Here is a 20,215-nt window from a genome sequence, read left to right as displayed (position 1 = left end):
TTCCTTACCATTGAATTGTTATTCTACTTAAAGTTTGACTTAAAACAGCTTTAAAATTCAGAAGATACTCAAAACCTTGTATGTGACAGAGTACATCTGTGAGTTAAATTAAATGAAACTTCATTATTTTGAGATTTTTCTTTTATATTCAACACTATTTTAATGTGAAAGTGATTAGAGCTCTTTTTGTGAGAATGGGGGTGGGGTTGCCATTTGAAATGGTCTTTTTTCTTTTCTTTTTTTTTTTTCTTTTCTTTTCTTTTTTTTTTTCCATTATGAAGGACCATTGCCTTATCTTTTTTGGTTATTGCTTTTTTTTTTCTTTTTCTTTTTTTTTTTTTTTGAAGACCATTCCATTTATTTATTTTTTAACATCTTAAAGTCATAAGGACTTATATGCAAAGCAGTCATACACTTTATCATTAAAACCCATAGGTAAAATACGTACACAAATCCAACAAAAGGCTAGTACATAGTAAAGCCTAAGCATACTACTATGCAATATTATGAATACATAACTTTAGAGACTTCAGTTTAGTACTGTTATCTATTCATTTCTGAAAACATTCACAAAGATTTTAAATGCAAATTTTCATTCCGTATCTGGAATAGAACAAAAATTATCTATGTTATAACAACTTCTGGTCATTTGTGCTTGACCAATTCAGTAAATTACAAAGAACCCAAAGAATTCTGTAACTTTCTGTAGAACTATGTAATAAAAACATTGCATATGTTCCTAGTATGATGTCTTTAGCAACCATTTACTGAAATGTAATTCAAACATCAATCTCTCAAAACATGTAACTGATCAGCTTCTTTTTAGTCTATATCCGAATTCAACTTCATCACAAAACCCCTTTTAATACAAAGATGCAGAAGTACATTAGGTAATACTAATGCAACACAGGTGCAGTTCTAGCACTGTCATCGGTCAGTTGAATCATCTTCTCCATGAACGAGATTCATTATCCTCCTCCTCTTCGTCATCATCTTGAAGAAGAGAGTCATCCACCAAAGATTCTTCCTGAAACTTCAAGAGATAAATGTGATAGTCTGTGTTATGTCACAAAATGTAAGAGACTGAAAGACAAAATACAATCCAGATCCATAAAATTTAAGGAACATACAAGTTTATTTTTCATAGGTAAATAGTAAAATAGTAATGCTTTCAAAAAGTATTTCAAAAAGTGTGTATAAAATATACACATAATTAATAAATGGTAAATGCAGCTGCTTTTTTTTTTTTCTTTTAATGAGCTTTTATAGTTCAACAGATCTTCTGATTCTTCAAGCATGTCCTCATGCCCAATCTTTAACATTTTGATGAAATTTAGGATACTACACTGAAAATTAAAGTTAGCTTTTCCAAGTTTATATTAACTATGCCTCTTTTAATCTAAGTGCTTAAACTACCTCACTATCAAAAACATTTAATGAGATACTTTAATTAAGCTTAAATCCAGCATGCTCAATATAATAAAGATTTTAAAGTGTATTTAGATGAATTTAGAAAAAACAAATGTTTTCAAATACGTTCAAATGACGACACGTATCTTGACAGAATACACAAAACACTCTTCAAGTTAGGGGCTTCAGTTAAAAGTTAAAGCAAAGAAATAAAGAAGATAGACAATGAGTTGTTTTATTTTTGCCTACATACATAGAGGTGTATTTATAAACTTTTCCTTATCTCAGAACTTTTTTTGATGATTGCACTTCTCACTGCAATTTCTGCACTGAAGAAAGGACAATCTCAAGATCTCTTTTCCTAATGAAGTCTCACAGATATTCAATTACATGTCTGTTCTTTCTTGCTTGTTTTTCTTGTTCCAGTAATTCTAGTTTTAGCTACAGAATTTCCAAATTCAGCAAGAGGAGTGAAGGTTAATTTGTGAGGTTAGTGAAACTCTAGAAAAATACAAGGCTGTAGGCTGAGGAATGCCTAGAAGTATTTATATATATTCGCTTTCTTCAGTAAGCTCTTTTACAAGAGAGGAGAACTACTATCTTCCTTCATTACTTCTACCTACAGAAAGCAACTCTGTTAATATCTTGCCTATCAATACATGTTGAGTACTATGAACTAGACTAAGATGCAGCAGCCTTCAAACAACTCAGTCTTTTCCCCTAGTGTCTAGATGCTGAGTAGATAAAATATGATAGGACTGCTACAAAGGAGTTCTGTACAGTGCAAATACAAAAATATCCTGTGCACAAGGCTAAGTGGCAGCAGCGATGATCATAAAACCCTTAACAATTTCCTTACAGCGAACACATAGGGTCTACAGATCTCTGGACTGGAGAAAATGTGACTAAGGGGAAGTATCATAGAAAGCATCTTAGAGAAAGTGCAGAAATATATATTTTATTCTTGGTATTCACATTTAAACAATAGTATTCCCCATCATAGGACACTATAGATGCTAAGTTCACTCACATTCCAATGAAACCTATCAAATTAAGAAACAAAAACCTAGAATGGGCTATCAACTACAAAAACATCATACCTGACTCAACAGGTCCCTGAACTGCAAACCAGTGATAATTAAATGCTTATCTACCTATGACTCTCAGTATTCTTCCTAGGCACTGGCTGTTGATTCAGTATAGTCAACTTTTTGTTAGGCACTCAGATGCAGAAAGTAAGGCATCTACTAAATTAAGTGTTTTCATAACGAAATGGCTAATTACCAGGGATTTTCAATAGCATGCAAGTCCAAAGCCTCACAACTTTATAGACTAAAAGCCCTATTTCAGTACTATTTAAGAACATCAGCATGCTAAATAGTCTACTTCCCTCATCCCTTACAGAACTATCCCTTCTCCGCCTCCAAAACAGCAAATAAAAAAATAAAATAAAATAAAAATAATAATAAAAAAATACACAAAAAACAACAACAAAACAAACATCAAGGAAATTCTTCATTTCAGTCTTAAGTCTCTTTAGCATTTTAGGTAAATTGACAGAATTTACATATGGAAAAAAGATGGAAGGCTTCAAGTTTATATAGTATCAGCTATAAAACAAAGTAATATGAACAGCATGACCAACTGAAAGCACAGTGAATCTTGAGATATTTTACACATTTAAGATTGAAATTCAGGCTGGTGACTAGAGGTATCTCCACCACCCTGATCTCATCCTGCATAAGACGAATTTTAAGCAATGAAATAATATAGAATTTTTATTTATGTATGTATTTATAAATCAGCGAATTAATTTGAAGTTCTTAAACATGTTCATCCAGGACCTAGAGATTCTAACATTATACTTCAATATTAACATAAACAAATGCTGCAAGCAATACACACCTCACACAAAGAATAACATTTAAATGCAAAATTTCTCAAGAATTGTTGAAAGGAAATTGATTATATTAAGACATTTTTGTGAATGTCATTAATTCAGCTGAAGATAATTCAAATAAAATCCTACCCATGGTTTGGACAAAATCTTCATTATTTCCTATGTAAGTTCAAACACACCCCTATTTTATTTTCTAGATGTACACACTAGAAATGAAACATGCCTGCAATGAAAAGTCAAGTATTTAGACTGTTAATAACCTAGAAAAGATTATTTTCTTAAATAAATTAATCCACTTCCTGATACTAAAAGTGAGTCAGATTTAAGTGGTATGAATCAATAGATCATTTTCATTTAAAAAATAAAACCATTTCATTTTAAGAAATAAATACGAGACAAAAAAAGCAAGCTTACTTCTTCTTCATCAGGCTCAGCTTCTTCTGTTTCAACAGCTGACATACTAGCAACAGGCTTGTTCCATGCCAACTTTAACTCCTGTCCTTTAAACCGAGACCCATGGATTGCAGCCTAAAACAAATTTAGTCTTAGTTAAAAACGTCTTTGTTAGGAGAAAAAATAACTTCAGTAATACTTAAATGCCAGAAACAAGCCAAAAGTCTGCTTTTTCTAAAGAAAAAAAAGTTTTAATATGTTAATATTAAATTACTGTTAACTGTCAAAAACAAAACTTTATTAACTACACATGGAATTCACACATCCTTTCAGGAAAATGATCAAAACATATTCAAACAAAATAAGCACTGAAAAATCATTAATCACTTGGTGATGCAACATACTGAACTTAATACTTTCCTCTGCTTTTAATACTACACTGATGGGTACTTTGCCTTTTGAAGACTGACACAAACGTATTAACACATTACTTACTAGAAGAAACAAGCCATCCCACAAATACAAATAATTAAATATTAAAGGAAAAAAATAAACCTTTGTGATTACAACTTAATCTACTGGAAATGTTTCACTTCTTGTATAGCCCTTGTAATTGAAATATAAAAATTTTTAACTTATGGGATATTCATGCCTTTCTATGTACCAGATCCTTTAAGTGGCTGCTTTGGAAATAGTATGTTCAAATTAAAGTAACATGAACTAGCATAAATCAGTGTTAGCAACATTCCGAAATAACCGTCATAGTCACAAAAGATTTATAGTGCAATCTGAAAGCACAGCATAATGTGAAATGTAGAAACAATTACATGTTCAATGACATCTGAACATGAATTGTGTGATATTAAAGTCCCCAGGTATAAATTTTAAATCTGTACATATAAATTTATGATAAATTTAAAAGATTCTATGCCTATTAAAATGCAGCTCTGGAGCTTTTTGTCCATAGTCTCATCACAATATCATATAACTAGAATTTTTAAAAGCACTTATACGTGACTTTTAGATCAAGAAACAACTTGTAATCTTTGGAAGAAATTACTTCTACATAAAATTCAACATTTTACAACAGGGAATCCTCCTCTTCCTTTCAGACTAGAAGAGATACAGTCATAAAGCTTAAGCGTTTTTTCATTTAAGAAAGTAAAATATTAGCAGCATTTACTCCAAAATTGGCCTCAGTAGATGTTTTTTAATGATTACATTTTGTATCTACAATTTCTTCAATTACCAGCCTTACAGTCTGCTTTACTAATAAACACAAAAATTTCAGTGGAATTATATTTAGTATACAAGAATATCTTATGAAAAAAAAGTGAGACTTTACTGTATTTGATCTACTACATTTTTTATAAGATTTTAGTTTAAAAATAAACATGTAATGAGACACAGATGAAAATGAAGTTTTAATGCAAACTGGACAGTGGACATATCACATACAGATAATGACTTATAATCCAATCCAAATCTTTCACTTTTCACAGAACCTTCCAAAGTTCACCTCAAACACATCTTCTTCACCTTGAATACTTAGATTTTTCTAAAGCGGTGAAATATATCATGGAAAAACAAGCATACAGAATATTAACTTTAATTGTTCTATCGACCATGCCTCCCATTTACTAACCATGTCTCCCTTCTCCCTTGCCAATACCTTTCTGCATTCTCTGCACTGTTTTCTTTCTTCATTTCACATATATTGACTTCTGAGTTTGCTTCCAAATTATTACTGAACTTTGACTTTTGGGTACAAAAGAGTCATGCTATGTTTCAGTTATGACTGAAATGACTCTGCATGCCAATTTTTCCAAAGAAGTTGTAGAAGTAAAACCTGTATTTTGCTAATAAACAGGTATCTGTTATGTTCTGTTAAATCTGTTAACCTTTTTGTGGTAAATCATACTCTGTATAGGAGTAGAGATGTTATCTGGACAGTCCATAAAAAAAGATGATTGTTATTTGTTATATAAACTACAACTGTAACATTAAATAATATGTAGGCACAAAATCAAATATCCCATGTTAGAAAGCATCAAAATAAAAAATTCCAACCATAACTGAATCCATTCTAGAGTATAGTAATTATTACAGCTTTTATTTGTGAACTCTTTAGTTTACTATTTAAATTCCTTCAATACAGACACACAGTTCTACTGCTTTATCCTTGCCAGTCATTATGTACCACGTATCATTACTTACACTTCCTTTTTTACAGAATAATTTAGTCTCCATACAGTCAGAGCTCCATATTGTTGCATTTGAATGTTTTACGCTCAATACTTCTGTTTCTTTAAAACACCTTTGGCATGTGAATCAAATTATTTCTCAAAGTATCTAACTATTATGATGTTGTGAGCGATCAGAACTACTGCTCTTACTGGCTTCATTTCCATTGTAAATACTGTCAATCAGGTTATTTATGTCTTTCAAAATAAGGAATACAGAAACAATAGAATCTGGTCAGATATGAAAATTCTGTTCAAATAACCTCCAAAAGATGAACTTTGTGCAAAGATATTATCTTCAAAATATAACTATGAAATCAAATCTTTCTATATAATCATACCATATATATTAATCTTCTCTTTTTTTTTTCCTGGAAACTCTATTACTTTCAGGATACTCCTTCCCAACAGTGATGGAAGGATTTTAAAGAAAACAAAATAATCTGCAGTACAACTATGTTCATTATTTTGTGCAGATTCATATACTGCTTGCACTATTAACTAAGTAAGGCAAGAATCCTGTTCATCCAGAAATACAGTCCTCATAATCTAAAGGATGATGAATTACAACATACCTCAACGTTGAGTCTTAGAACTCTCTAAGAATTACTTCTATAATTCTATACTTCTGTAACTTCATAAAGAAATATGCTTTGGGGGAAAAAAATCTCATTGAATAAAATTATTTACATTATCATTGATTTCCAGGCAAAGCTAAATATAAATGATCACCCAACCAAATATATAGACTCAGTCTTAGGCTGTCAGTTAAACTACAGAAGACTGAGTCCTTAAGGTGAAAATAACTGGCAATTAAATAAGGATATCTACCTATGAATATCTATATGACTGTTTTGATTTCCCTCTTACATAAAGTATAACCCTTTCTTATAAATATCCTTATATCATAAGAGATTCAGTAATCATAGAATCACAGAATCACCAAGGTTGGAAAAGACCTCTGAGATCATCATCCAGTTCAACTGTCCACCTATAACCAGTATTTCCCAAGTAAACCATGTCCCTTAGCACAACATCCAAACATTTCTTGAACACCTCCAGGGATGGTGATTCAACAGCCCATTCCTGGAAATGGCCACCAGAAACAGACGTGACTCTCCAGTTGCTCCATGTCATGTCTCTCTGGCATCACTGCCTGAAAAGTCCCCTCCCCAGACCACAGGCAAGGTCACTCTGCCTGTGTCACTTTTGACAGAATTGTTCAATCTAGAATTAGACTTCTGTACTAGAATTCTTGAAAATGTTTCTGAGTAATTATTGCATTACATTTAATCAAATATTAGAATATATTGCAGCTGAATGCTGCCAAATATTTTCAACGAAACTATACTCACAGCTTCAGCTTCTGCTCTTGTTTTAAAGGTAATCACTGCATGGAGTGAAGAGTCATCTATCTGGCAATCTTCAATTTCACCGTATTGCTTTTAATATGAAAAAAAAGAAAGAAAGAAAAAAAAGCTTAGTAAAACAGCCTTCCTCCTCTACCCTTCCCCTCTAAAAATAATGTCCTAAATGAAATGCTCAAAAAGCATATAAAGTTAGAACAGTGCACCCTTTCACAGTCCTAATGCAAATCAGAGTTCTTTGCAAGGAAGTGTTATTTCTCTTCGCATTTTTAAAACACAAAGTACCACAGTTTACATTTCCTAATTGTAAACATACGAAGTATGAAGTAAAATTATGGCAGAAAAGAGAGGTTCTTCTGCTTCAATACTTCTCTCCTGATTAGCAAGAGGAGATCTTGAGATTATTCCATTAGTTTATTATGAAACACTTCTACAAAAAGATGAGATACTGGTCAGGTAACCAAAGTTTCCAACTTAGCTTGATTTCAGCATCTTAACTTCCAGCCCAATAAACTCTTCGAATGGTTTCTAAGGTGTTTTAATGCTGCCAAGAGCGTAAGCTCCAATACCCAACATATTTGTACAGGTGGAGTGCACTGCTGAAGTACAAAGGACATGTGAAAACATAGAAGCAAAGGTCTTCTGGCAGACTCAATCATAATACAAGGCTGTGGATTAAAAATAAGTTTATTCTTTTAAATCTTCACTGAGACTGGATTACAAATGTCTTATGGTTGACCAAGTAGATTGTTGTTGTTGATCAACAATAACAAAAAAACCCTAAACTTAGACAGATTAATATAAGAAACCTTTGGATGCCCTGCTGAAATTTGTCAGTAAATACATAGTGCTAATCTTGATTTTCCAAATCAGAATGGCAGAAACACTGAAAATTTTCAGGTCACCTTGAAACTCCTCTCAATAAATGCCACCAGATCCTGACAAATTGTCTGATGTTTCAGTTAAAAACAGTTGAAATCTCAGTGTAATTTCTGTTTCACCTTTTTCTGACTTTTTTTTTCCTATAAATCATGAACAGGTATATCATGTTATAGAGTTATTCCTGAATAATATTTCCAGATGAATTGAATCAAGTATAAACAAGACATTGGATAGAAGAATGCCATCCCATGAACAGAAAAAGAGAAATTACAACATACCGCAAAATGAGGAAGAAGGTCTTCTCTATCACTTTCTGTAAACGCAGAAATTTCTAATGCCCTTGGTCGATGATCCACAACAGCATGTACGGGAACTCCTCTGCCTCGACCCCGTCCACGTATTCCTCTACCTCTGCTACGTGATGCACCTCGACCTCTTGCATGGACCCCTCTACCACGAACTGAAGAAAGAATTCCTCGTTTGGCAGCCTAAGATTTACACACATTGATTTATTAAAATTCACGATCCAAGTATTTAGACAAAATTAACAAACACATATTCTGACATTTCGTAAAAAACCCCATCCTCCCTAAAAAAGACTTAGAGCAACTTTAAGATCTTAATATATGTTAAAATTAATGAAAATAGTACTGGAACAGAAAAAAAAGTCAAAAGAGCACTCATATGTGAGAATTCCTTTTCTCAGGAGAAACTGGAATATAACATTAGAAATTTGTTAATGAAATTTTCTCATTGTGACGACTAACAGTTTTCTCCTAATTCACAGACAGGATATTTAGTCTGAAAGGAAAATATGGAGCATAGTAACATTTGGCCACAGTACCATAAGTTGTGCAACAGAGGTTCTACTACGCATATCCAAGGACAAATTGTTCTCTAAAAATTTGGTTCTACATAGTCACTAATTTCCAATCCCACACCTGCGTTTCCAACTCACAGAACAGACACGCATTCTCTTGAAATCAAAAGGCTCTCCAATAGACATTAAAAAATAAAAAATAAAAACCACCCACAAAACATTTCAAGGATTGAATTTGAGCATGTATAGCAGGCATTAAAAAAAAACACCAGATCTTTACAAAAGAAATTGCCCAATTTATGAAAACAAAATCACAGTAACAATGTTTTTAATGTATCCTACTGTGTTTACCATGTCAGCACTGCTAACACTACTTGACTGCATACCAATGATCTCCATCCACAAGGAAACCAATTTATTACTGCTGTATTAATGAAATCATTCAGGACACCTATGAAATATCATTCACCATCAGAATAATTATTTTAAGTGTTTGTTATTGAATCATTTCAGTTCAACAGACTTGGCTTATTAAACAAACCTATTTTCATGATCAGCAAAGCTGCACAACAACTTGAAGTAAGACTTTAATGCACACTAGCTGCATGTACATGCACTGTGTCTGCATGTAGTCATACATAAAATACAACCAAGCTTCATTAAGAGAGATTTATTTAAGCAACACACCACTCTGCTTTAGAGTAGAAAAAAATTATTATTATCCAATTAAGCAGCTACTACACATACAGGCAAAACAGTATCCATCCAATACTATTCATAATCTCTTAAACTAAGACACAAATAATCTAGTGCAGCCTTCTTTAATTTTTTAAGAAGCAAGTTCTTCAACAAAAATATGTTTCTGTACACTGAATGCTTAGGACACACTGTATCTGATTTTGAAGAGTCCACCTTCTCTCAAGAGTAATGCTGTGTTTACATTACTTTTTGGCACTATGGCCTCTTTGGTTAATATCATTGAGAGGAAGTTGACATTACAAAAGAAAAACAAACCATCAGGCTGTGTTTTTTATTCCTTTGTAATTCAACACAGTACCAACTATAGACAACAATTTAAAAACAGTCTAATGTCCACAAGGACATATTACTACCATAAATCTGTAAAATACCACATCATCTAAAGTTTCAGAATTTACTTAATTAGCAATAAAAATTAACGCTGATGCTTTTTCTCTACTGAAGCAGAACCCAGAAACTTTTTTTTTTTTTTAATATTATTGCTACCTGCCTCCATCTATGATAAGAAACACTGCACTGAATGATACAATTCACAAGTCAGCAAAAATGTAGGAAAATATTTCATTGAAAGACAGAAACAAAAGATGAGAGAAACATACTTCCAGCTGCAGCTCTGTGTATTTCCGTCTTAATTCAGTAACTTCCTCCCCAGCTTGCATCTTCTTGTATAAATCCAGTTCAGTATCTAGTAACTCTTTCTGCATCTAAGAAATTGTCACAGCAAATTATTAGTTGCACAATTTACATTCTCTAGTGAGGAAACAATTTTCTGATGAAACCTAAGAATCTAGTGCTATGCTCCTATTGGCAGGCTATTTCAGAAATATAGTGACTTAAAGATTGGCCAGGACTGGCCTCCAGATAAGCAAAGTCTGTTTTCCAGGTAGAAGTGTGGTGACAAATTCCCAGAAACTCTACGAAAAGCAAATTTTAAAACTAGAGGGTGTAATGAAATTTTAAACTTAGCCAAGTTGTGGCTTATTGATTTAGACCACAGCTGTAACTTTGGAGGTAAATTGCTTACAACACTAGGAATCCACTTTAAAAAATAAACCCAGTGCAAGCTTAGGAGCCTTAAAGAGGCAAGATAAAACCTCAGTGTGTAGCAGCATGTTTTTGCACTTGGTGATGTCAAAGCTTTTAGTACATCAAGCCAAGCCAAAAGAATTTGTTCTAAACTAGAGATACACAAGATAGAAAATGCCAAATTATACAATAACAATGAAGTGATAAAAAGGGACTCGACAGGAAAAAAAAAAGCATTGTTATGAATGAATACACAATCTACACTCAGTAATGAGAAGCTTTTAAGATTATCACAATTCCATAATGAAAAAGCACAAATGGTAATTCTGTTCAAACCGTAATAGAAAAAAAAAAGAAACCACCACCATAGTAACAGCAGCTCTGGTAACAAAAGGTTGATCTCTGATGCACCTATAGATGTCCTTCAGCACACAGTACCTTAAAAATGATGAGGAAATTCAAAAATATGTATCAAACTGATAGGTGTCTCTGAATCCAAATTTATACACATTCACTGTAAGTACAGAGGTGCAGGTGTTGGTACAGATGCAGAAAAAAGCTTTATGAGACTATGAAAATCTTATTTGAAGTTTTGTTCCAAATTGGAAATTTGTTTTGTTTTTAATGGAAAAAGCAGCAATCAAATGTTCTAATGACATCACAAATGAAGAAGAAAATTATAAATGACTATGAAATAGTTTTACATTTACACTCGTTGATTCAAAACCACAGCATGTAATGTATTCAAAGGCTGGTTGTCAAGAGATGAAGGTTTCGCAGTTGTGACTGTTGGAAACCAAGTATCACCACTGAATGATAAAGATGGGATTTTTTTTGTATGTTTCTTTGGTTTTTTTTTTTTTCCTGGAAGCTTTAAAAGAAAAAAAGCTGGATTATTCAACTGGCAACTTCAGTCTGAACCCCATTCAGCCCCATTTTCTGATTATCTACAGCAACCATAAAAATTAATCTCCTATATTATGATTTTCACAGTTTTTCAGAATTGCAAACTGTTTCTCAAATCCCACAGTGTTGTAATGGTATTGTAATGCACCAAAGATGCGACAAAATAACCACTTTTGAAGTTTAAAAATGACCAGAAGTTAGAACTCACAAAGCAGTCTGTAACTCTGGTGTCAGAAAGTCTCTAGACTTTGGAGTTTATTTCTAGAGCTCTTAATGAAGATTTGCCTTTTTACAGAGCTGTGCTTGACCTCAATAAGAAAATGCCTCCTTCAAGATGTACCAGGAGGCAGCAAAGCTTTCTACACTCATGGGGAAGGGTGTTTTATAATCTGCATGATCTGGAACAAGACAAAAATAAGTGAAAACTACAATCACATGAGGACCAGGTTGACAAAAAAATTAGGAATGTGGACTGCAGAGGTCTCAAAATCAACATGAAGAGTTGAAGACGGACAACCTCAAGCATGCACATACCAATATAAACAAGGGAGTACCTATGGAACAGTAACAAAGGGGAAGATCTAATTTCTTTTCTGGGAAATCAGCGCCTTTCTGAAAAGCCTGTAAACTAATAAAACGTTATCGGAAGCAAAGTGGAGGAATTAGATGTCTGTGCAGTTTCAAGACGACAATCTAACAGAATGGTTTTGGTGGGAGGGGATCTTGAAGATCATCTTGTTACAACTCTCCACCGTACAGTGATTCACATAACTGGAGTGCTGCAGTGGACAGATGCAGTCTTTTTAGGAAAGCCAAGTAAAGATGATGAGAAGGAGAAGTTGTCCTTTGTGTGAGAGAGCTGTGTGAAAGCACGTAGCTATGCCTAGGGCCAGACAATGAGTTATTTTCAAGTTTATGAGTTTAAACTCTATGTCCCCCAAGTAGCAAAACATGCGGGAAATAATTGGCAGGAGGCCTGCATGAATGAATAAAGAGCTCCTAACAAAATTCAAATCTAAAAACAAAGTGCAGGAGAGGTGACCACGCAGAAGCATTACAGATTGCCTGCCTGAGCATGTAGGTACCTAGTTTGGAAAGCCAAAGCCCTCCTCAAGTGGAATAATCTGGCAAGGTGGTAAGGAACAAGAAAAATTTATGTAGGTGTATTAGCAGCAAAAATGAAGACTTTGTTATGAAAAATAAAGGCCTGCTGGTCAGTGTAGAAAGTGACCTAGCAACAAATGAAATGGGAAGAGCCGATGCCTTTTTCTCCTCGGCCTCTACTTGCAACACTTGCCTTCAGCAATCCCAGGTCCTGAGACAGGTAGAAAAGTCTGGAGCAAGGAAGACTTACCTTTGTTAGTAGAGATTCAAGTTAGGCAACATTTAAGCAAACTGGACGTACTCAAGTCCCTGGGACCTGATAGGATACAACCATAAGCACTGAGGGAGCTTTCTGATGTCTCTGCAAGGCCAATCTCAATTATCTTTGAAAGGTCATGACATTTGGGGATGTTCCTCAGAACTGAGAATAACCAAATGTCACTCTGACCTTCAAGAAGGGTAAAGAAGATCTGGGGGAGTACATGACAGTCAGCCTTGTCACAAATCCCTGAGCAGGTAATGGAGCAATACTTTTACAAGCATGCTAAGAACAAGAAGGAGACTGGTGACAGAGAATCAAAAGCAGATCTGAAAATATTGCCAATTCCTAGAACTTCTGTAGTTCAAATTCACTATACAGGAAGTTAACTTCTTTTATCTAAGATCTCTAAGAAACATTTTCTCACTGGACAGCGCCAATTCACTCTCAAGCATCAGAAAAGTCTTTCTGTCACCTTCAAAGAACAGGAATTTAATCTTCTTATAGCAGATTTCAAAGTTTGGAGTTAATACCTCTTGTTCCCGCTCTAAAACAGTCACTCCACTAAAGCTGTAATTATTTTAAGAGAAAGTCAACTTCAAGAAATCATAGTGTATGGCCCATTTTCAGGATAAAAATTCATTGCTTCAATTTTTTTGCTGACTGACCAATGAGGTAAGAAGCTACAGTGAAGTGAGTATGTACAGGTCATTCCAGTATTTCTTTTAGTACTTTTTTTTTTTTCCACATCTGCACATCACTGTAATGTATACTGCAACTACTTCTAATACCCCTATTTTTACGTAAAATGAAACACCATTTCTTCTACCTCAAACTGAAAACTTATAAATCATTTAAATTAAATCTGGGTTTTAATGTTGCACTAGCTTTTTAAAATAGAATCCAAAACTTTACAAGAGATGATTAAGCATTCTGAAAATTTAAGAACTGAATGAAAGCTTAAAGTTTAAGTGCTTTTCTGTTCTGTATTCTGTATTTTCTGGAAAACACACTATAGAAAAATCTGTCCTTTTATTATCACATACTTCATCATTTTGTTAGCTTTGAAAAATTCAATTGTATGCTTTTTACAGAAGTATTTGCTCCTGAAAATGTCACCTTCAGACTCAAATTGGTTCACTTGGTGCAGACAAACCTGTCATGGTTTTATGATTTTTGTTATCGGTATTCCACATCACAACATCATGTAGACCACTGGAGTTAAAGAGTTAATGCTCCATTTCTATGGACTGCCTATAGTTTCCAGATACCTTTCTCTAAAGAGAAAAACTATTAATCCCAGAAGACTTCACTGTTCCTTTTCTGCTTAGAGGGAAAGATAAAGCTGCTCGGGACTCACTAGACTGTCCTTTCTTTCTCTGCTTGCCTCTACAGTGTATGTTCCCTAGCCATCTCAGCTTCAGCATGAGAATAAGGCTTTTGTTTTTGGATACTCTCTCCTTTATTTAATTTATTAGCTCCATTACTAATTATATTGTATAATACTGTGTTATCTAGCATTTTATTATAATATTTAGTAATTAGTTTTCTCCCTTAGTTCATTGTCCCTGTTTGGTTTCCACCCCCCATTTCCCCTTCTCTTGAGCCATGGGTCTGTGGGTCCCCCCACCCCATTTAGTCACGGAACCAGGCCAAACCAGGCTCAAACCTTTTGACATATTTACAATTTAATTTTTCAAATTTTTCAAAGCTAACAAAATTGCACTTTAAAGCAATGAGCAGAAAGTACAGCAGGTAAGAGAAACTCCTCTTGCAGATTCAACTCAAAATACTGATATCCAAATCAAAGGAAAACCTACTGTATAATCTTATTTCTGAAAAATTCAATTGTTTCAATTTCAGTTACACAAAAAGAGCAAGAAAACATGAACATATACACCAGTTTACTAAGGAACTAGCTCCACTAAAGAAGTTAGTTTAGGTATTACATGTGACCAGTGGACATCTGTGTTGCATAACGATTATCTTTTAGCACTAGAAACAGTGTTTTCATTATTTCTGTTAACAACCATTACAAAAGCAACTGTCTATTACGAAAGCAACAGACTATACACAAAAAACTGAATAAGGCAAATGACAATCAGATTTCTATTTTGCTATCTTCAAAATAACACGATGTATCACTGGCTCAAACTTTTAGACAATAGCACAGTTTTTACATTAACTATGTTCTTTTAAATAGAGGGCAAAACCAATCTCTCTTCACAGAAGATTTCAAGATTGAAATAGCATATTTCTAAGCACTTCTGATATAGCTGTATATTTTCATTATACTAACATAAGCATGTAAATTCATCTTATTAGAAAGCTGATCAAAACATGAGTACCTGAGTCTTAGTTTTCATGCTTTTTAGAGGAGTCCCTCCTCCTGATGATACACCTTTTAATTCATCTTTTAACTTGGTAATGCTATTAGTTAGAATCTCCAGTGTTTTCATGATTTCTGCTTTGTCTTCTGACTTCATGGCTTTATTTTTCTCAAGCTTTGAAATCAGCATCTGTCCAATTTAAACAAAGAAAACAACATTACAATTTCCATTATATATCTGTTTCCAAGTAACTACTACAACTAATGGAAAAAGAGAGTACTGTATTTCTGCTATCATAGAATCAGAAGGGTTGGAAAGGACCTCTGGAGATCGAGTCCAACCCCCTGCTAAAAGCAGGTTCCTTACAGCTGGTTGAGCAGGAAAGCATCAAGACAGGTCTTGAGTATCTGCAAAGAAGAATACACCTCTCCAGGCAATGTGTTCCTGTGCTCTGTCAGCCTCACAGCAATTAAGTTCTTTTGTATGTTTGCATGGAACTTCTCGTGTTTCAGTTTTTGCCTGTTGTCCCTTGTCCTGTCACCAGGGACCACTGAAAAGAGCCTGGCCACAACCATTTAACGCCCACATTTTAGATAATTAATAACATCAATATGACCACCTCTCAGCCTTCTCCAGGTTGAACTGACCTAGATGTCTATCCCTTTCCTAATACAGCAGATCTCCTTATTTCTATTAGTGGACCTCTGCTGATCTCTTTCTAGATGATCCTTATCCTTTTGAACAGAGAGGCTCAGAACTGGACAAAGTGTTCCAGATGTGCCTCCACCAGCGCAAAGCACAGGGGGAAGATAATGTCCCTCAACCTGCTAGCCATGCTATGATCTGCAAAACTCAGTAAAGAAGGCTTTTAACATTTTATATTCAGATATTTCATCTTTGATTAATGGATTTTCTAATGAACATTTGGGGTTTCCATTTTGATTGCTCAAGATACTGAAATTATTTCTATCTGAAAAACATTCTAAACGATGTTTTTGCTTTTTTCCCCCTCCCAAGCTTGTGTGCAGTCATGTACACTATTCTATACCAACTTCTGCACTTGCAAAGTATAGATTTCTCTCTCACTTCTCCCAAAGAAGTGCATATTTTGCACCCAAACCAGATAATTTCAACCAAAAACTCTATCTAATTGTAGATGCTTGGAGTTTAAATTAAATAGTATGACAAGACAGACTAAAACTCTACACTTAATGTGATCATGTTTTCAACTGAAATGACATTCTTATTTTACTCCAAAAATACTGTGTCCTATTTTATTACGTTGGCTTATGACATCAGAGGCAATGCTGATGGTATAGCAGTAGAGTTTGAACCTTCCCACCAGTATTCTATCACACGTTGTTGCTGTGTGACAAATGGCAGCAGAGGGGCAGTCTGACAAAATGGCGTCTGATACAGGAGTGCAGATGAAGCAAAGATGTGTAACTGAATTCTTACATACAGAAAAAATGGCACCCACTGACATTCACTGATGCCTGCCAAACGTTTACAGAGCCCAAACAGTGGATGTAAGTGCACTGAAGTAGTGGGTGCATTTCAGCAATACGTAGTCATAGCAGCTGTGAAACAGCAGGTCACGTCCACTGGTACAGATTTTTATAAGCACAGCACACAGGCAGTTCACAGCTGGCAAGAATGCATAGCTAACAGAGGCGACTGTTGAGAAGTAGTGTTTAGTAGCTGAGAATCTGTTCTATAGAATTTTGTCACTTTGCTCTTTGTATCAGTTGTAGTTTCCAAGGAAATAAATAGAAGGCATTCCTTTCGGAGCAACCTACATATATGTCAGTTTTGTGGTTTATTTTGAATTATTTTCAAGAGAATAAATTTTACAACTGAACTACTGGCCTTCACTAATGCTAACACTTTACCTTTTGGGTTTCAATGTGCTTCTCTAAGATTTCTTGCTTCTTTTTTCTCACATCTTGTTGAAGTCGCAGTGCTTCCTGAAAACATTAAAAAAATACAGAAAATTTCTGGATTTTGCAAAACAATTTCAGAAGAATATAGCAATAGTTGTATGTCACAACTGTAAAGTAGTAACTTACAATAACAGGAAAAAATAGTAACAAACTCAACCCTAAAGGTAATATTTAAAGCTGTAACTTGGAAAACAAAGTGTCACCAAAAAAGTGAAGAATCTAATGATCTTTATTAGCATAGCTGTATACAATGTAACTTGAAAAGTAAAATAATACGCTACCACAAGATAAACAACATGCAAGAGTTCAAACTTGCAAGGATGGTATCTTGAAAGAAACTGTGAATCTAGCCAATAAATCAACCTCTGCAGTACAGTTCCAGACCAAAAAAAACCATTACCCTCAGAAAAAAAATCTATGTTGCATCTGTTAAAAATAGAATTGTGGTGATGCGATGAGCAAGTCAAAACAAATTGAACCTGATTAATTTGTGATGCACTGCACCCAGAAGGAAAAGTAGGAGACTGCTACAGCTGCTGTGTTCAGGTCTTAACTAATGCTTCTTGAGAGAAAGCAACTGCTTCTTGCTCTCAGATACAGAACGTATCTTCTTCATCTTAGGTACAAGGATAATAGCAGGCGTCTATAAAGAGCCTTGATACCAGCATATTAAATGAGATAAGAGGAGTGGCAGAAGATGAATTTGCACTTCTAGATCACCAATCACTATCAAATTGCAAGTGAATTACCATATACAAAGTGTAAGTGCACAATAGCCACAAAAAAGAAACAGTAACAAGGTCTGTATGTGTATTCTCAAATATTAACAAATTCTGCTGCGTGAAATGTTAGTTTTGCAATATAGTGTGCAATCACTTTTCTGCAAGGAAAGGGAAGATAAGACAAGGGGACAAATGTTCAGAAAAACTAGGGAGACAGAAAGAAGGGAGCGAGTCCCACAAAATCATGTTTTTCGACAAGTGCTAATATATTATAATGGAAATTTCTGAAGACAGGGAACAGCACAAAAAGAAGCAATAATTTGGCATGTCTTCAATGTTTTCTCTCAGAAAAAAAAAAAAAAAGAAACGAAAAAACCCAATAGACTGCAGGTGTTAAGTCAATAATTTCATTCCAAGTGGTTTTGTTTTGTCTTTTTTTTTTTTTTTTTTTTTTTTTGCCATTCTACAAGCACTCAGTTTCTTATCCTGAAAGCTAAAGGCTCTGATTCTGAAAAACATGTTTTGAGGGACAAGTATGAAATGAAATCCCCAAATCAGAATTAATCTCTTTAAAGTCTGGTCCAATGTCACAACTGACACGTATCAACAAACCGCAACTTCAAATTATATTAAACATTAGGCTTATATTTGAATATAACCTCATATTTAATTCTTAATTTACAATTTAAAGCCAGCCAGATAAATACTGTCCTATATCTAGTTTTAATAGAGTGTAAGAATAAAACCAGAATAGGAGCTTTACTGGCTCTGAAAGTCCAAAGCAAGCTAAACTACAATTAGAGCGATTCACTTAAGACCAAATTTAAGGCATTTTTGTTGCACTTTCTCTTCAATATCATGCATAATTAAAAACAGATGCAGGAGAACTATAATTTGGACAACAAAATGCAACGTCACATCATTCTCATTTTTCAGGTTAATACACAACTGTGATCACTAAAAGTACAAAATGTAACAAGAATAAATGGCCTGTTTAATGAAAATAAAGGTCAGTTCCGGAAAGGCTTAAGAGAGAATACTGACTATACTATACTATACTGCCTTCTCACTCACAATAGACAATAGCCTCAACGTGGAGATTCTGTTTCTAGGAAAAAGAGTTCCACGTTATAAACTACTAGAGTTTTAAATCTGCTTGTACTGCCTGAACATGCACTGAAAAAGTAATAAAACAATAATGAATTTTCTTGACCTCTGGAAAGAAACCATTATAGTAAACTTAATCTTGCAACTAATATTACCTATGATTGAGATGAGTATATATAATGGACTATCTCTAGTGGTCACAAGTTCCCAATCTAGGTCCATTTTATAAAGAAGTATATTTAATTTACCTGTTTTTTCTTCTGTGCTTCATTAGAGTCTAGCACGGAAGTGGAAACAACAGGCAAAGATTTCTGTGCTGCCTTCAAAGCAGCAGGGTTGTACACAGTTTTTGTCAAGCCAGTAGAAGTGGATAAAACCTACAGAAGGAAATCATTTTATTTTTTTTTTGCCAGTGAATTTCAATTTTTAAAAAATAAATGACTGTATAGATATACCTAAGCGTATTTTCTTTTGTCTGTTTTGATGGTATGGAATATAAAAATTTGGTGAAATAATTTTATTTGGAGTGGCTGAAATTAAACAACTTTTGAAGAGGCAGCATCACATCAAATATATAAAAATTCTGAATATCAGTTTATAAATTCTTTCCAATTTCGTATTTACTTCGAAGTTCAAAAATGTACAAAATTGTATGTACTTGAGCATAATCAAAGAAGCAGGAGATAACGATTTGCTCAAGAATAAATGATTTTTTTTTCCTTTTATTATTTTTAAGTTCAAAAAACAATTTTATATAGCTGTGTGAATTTTCTTGGCAAAATTCAACGACTAGAAACTAAGGTCCAAAGCAAATAAAATAGCTTATTTTCATAGGCAGTTTCTGCAAAGTACAACTTTCACCATCAATATGAGGCAAGACATACAGGGAAGTCTTGTACACTGTACAGCAAGGAAGACACTCCTATGCCTTACTTAATCCTATATTACATATGAATGTTTCTCCATGACTTACTGAGAGCACAGATGTCTGCTTTACAACCTCTCTAGCATTGACTATTCACTTCTCTACAGTACCACCTGAGG

The 20,215-nt window shown here is 34.0% G+C and overlaps 1 protein-coding gene across 5 annotated transcripts in view; it reads right to left on the bottom strand.

Annotated features, from left to right (window-relative positions):
• Positions 1-215: 215 nt before the first annotated feature.
• Positions 216-20,215, bottom strand: part of RBM26 (RNA binding motif protein 26) — a 53,101-nt gene continuing 33,101 nt past the window's right edge. For 4 of the 5 annotated variants that reach the window (XM_031610359.2, XM_031610489.2, XM_031610420.2 and 1 more), the window contains exons 15-22: positions 19,420-19,548; positions 17,292-17,366; positions 15,418-15,588; positions 10,374-10,478; positions 8,474-8,683; positions 7,302-7,388; positions 3,725-3,838; positions 216-1,033 (exon numbers count right to left, since the gene is read on the bottom strand). In XM_031610359.2, coding sequence (XP_031466219.1) covers positions 944-1,033; positions 3,725-3,838; positions 7,302-7,388; positions 8,474-8,683; positions 10,374-10,478; positions 15,418-15,588; positions 17,292-17,366; positions 19,420-19,548 — 981 coding nt within the window. In that variant the 3' untranslated portion in view covers positions 216-943. The remainder of the gene's footprint in view (positions 1,034-3,724; positions 3,839-7,301; positions 7,389-8,473; positions 8,684-10,373; positions 10,479-15,417; positions 15,589-17,291; positions 17,367-19,419; positions 19,549-20,215) is intronic. The other variant, XM_031610619.2, reaches the window with a different exon arrangement.

Source organism: Phasianus colchicus, chromosome 1 (genome assembly GCF_987193195.1).
Source record: "Phasianus colchicus chromosome 1, bPhaCol1.hap1.1, whole genome shotgun sequence".
Taxonomy (NCBI): domain Eukaryota; kingdom Metazoa; phylum Chordata; class Aves; order Galliformes; family Phasianidae; genus Phasianus; species Phasianus colchicus.
Note: the sequence above shows the minus strand (reverse complement) of the source record. Positions and strands in the feature narration are given on the sequence as shown.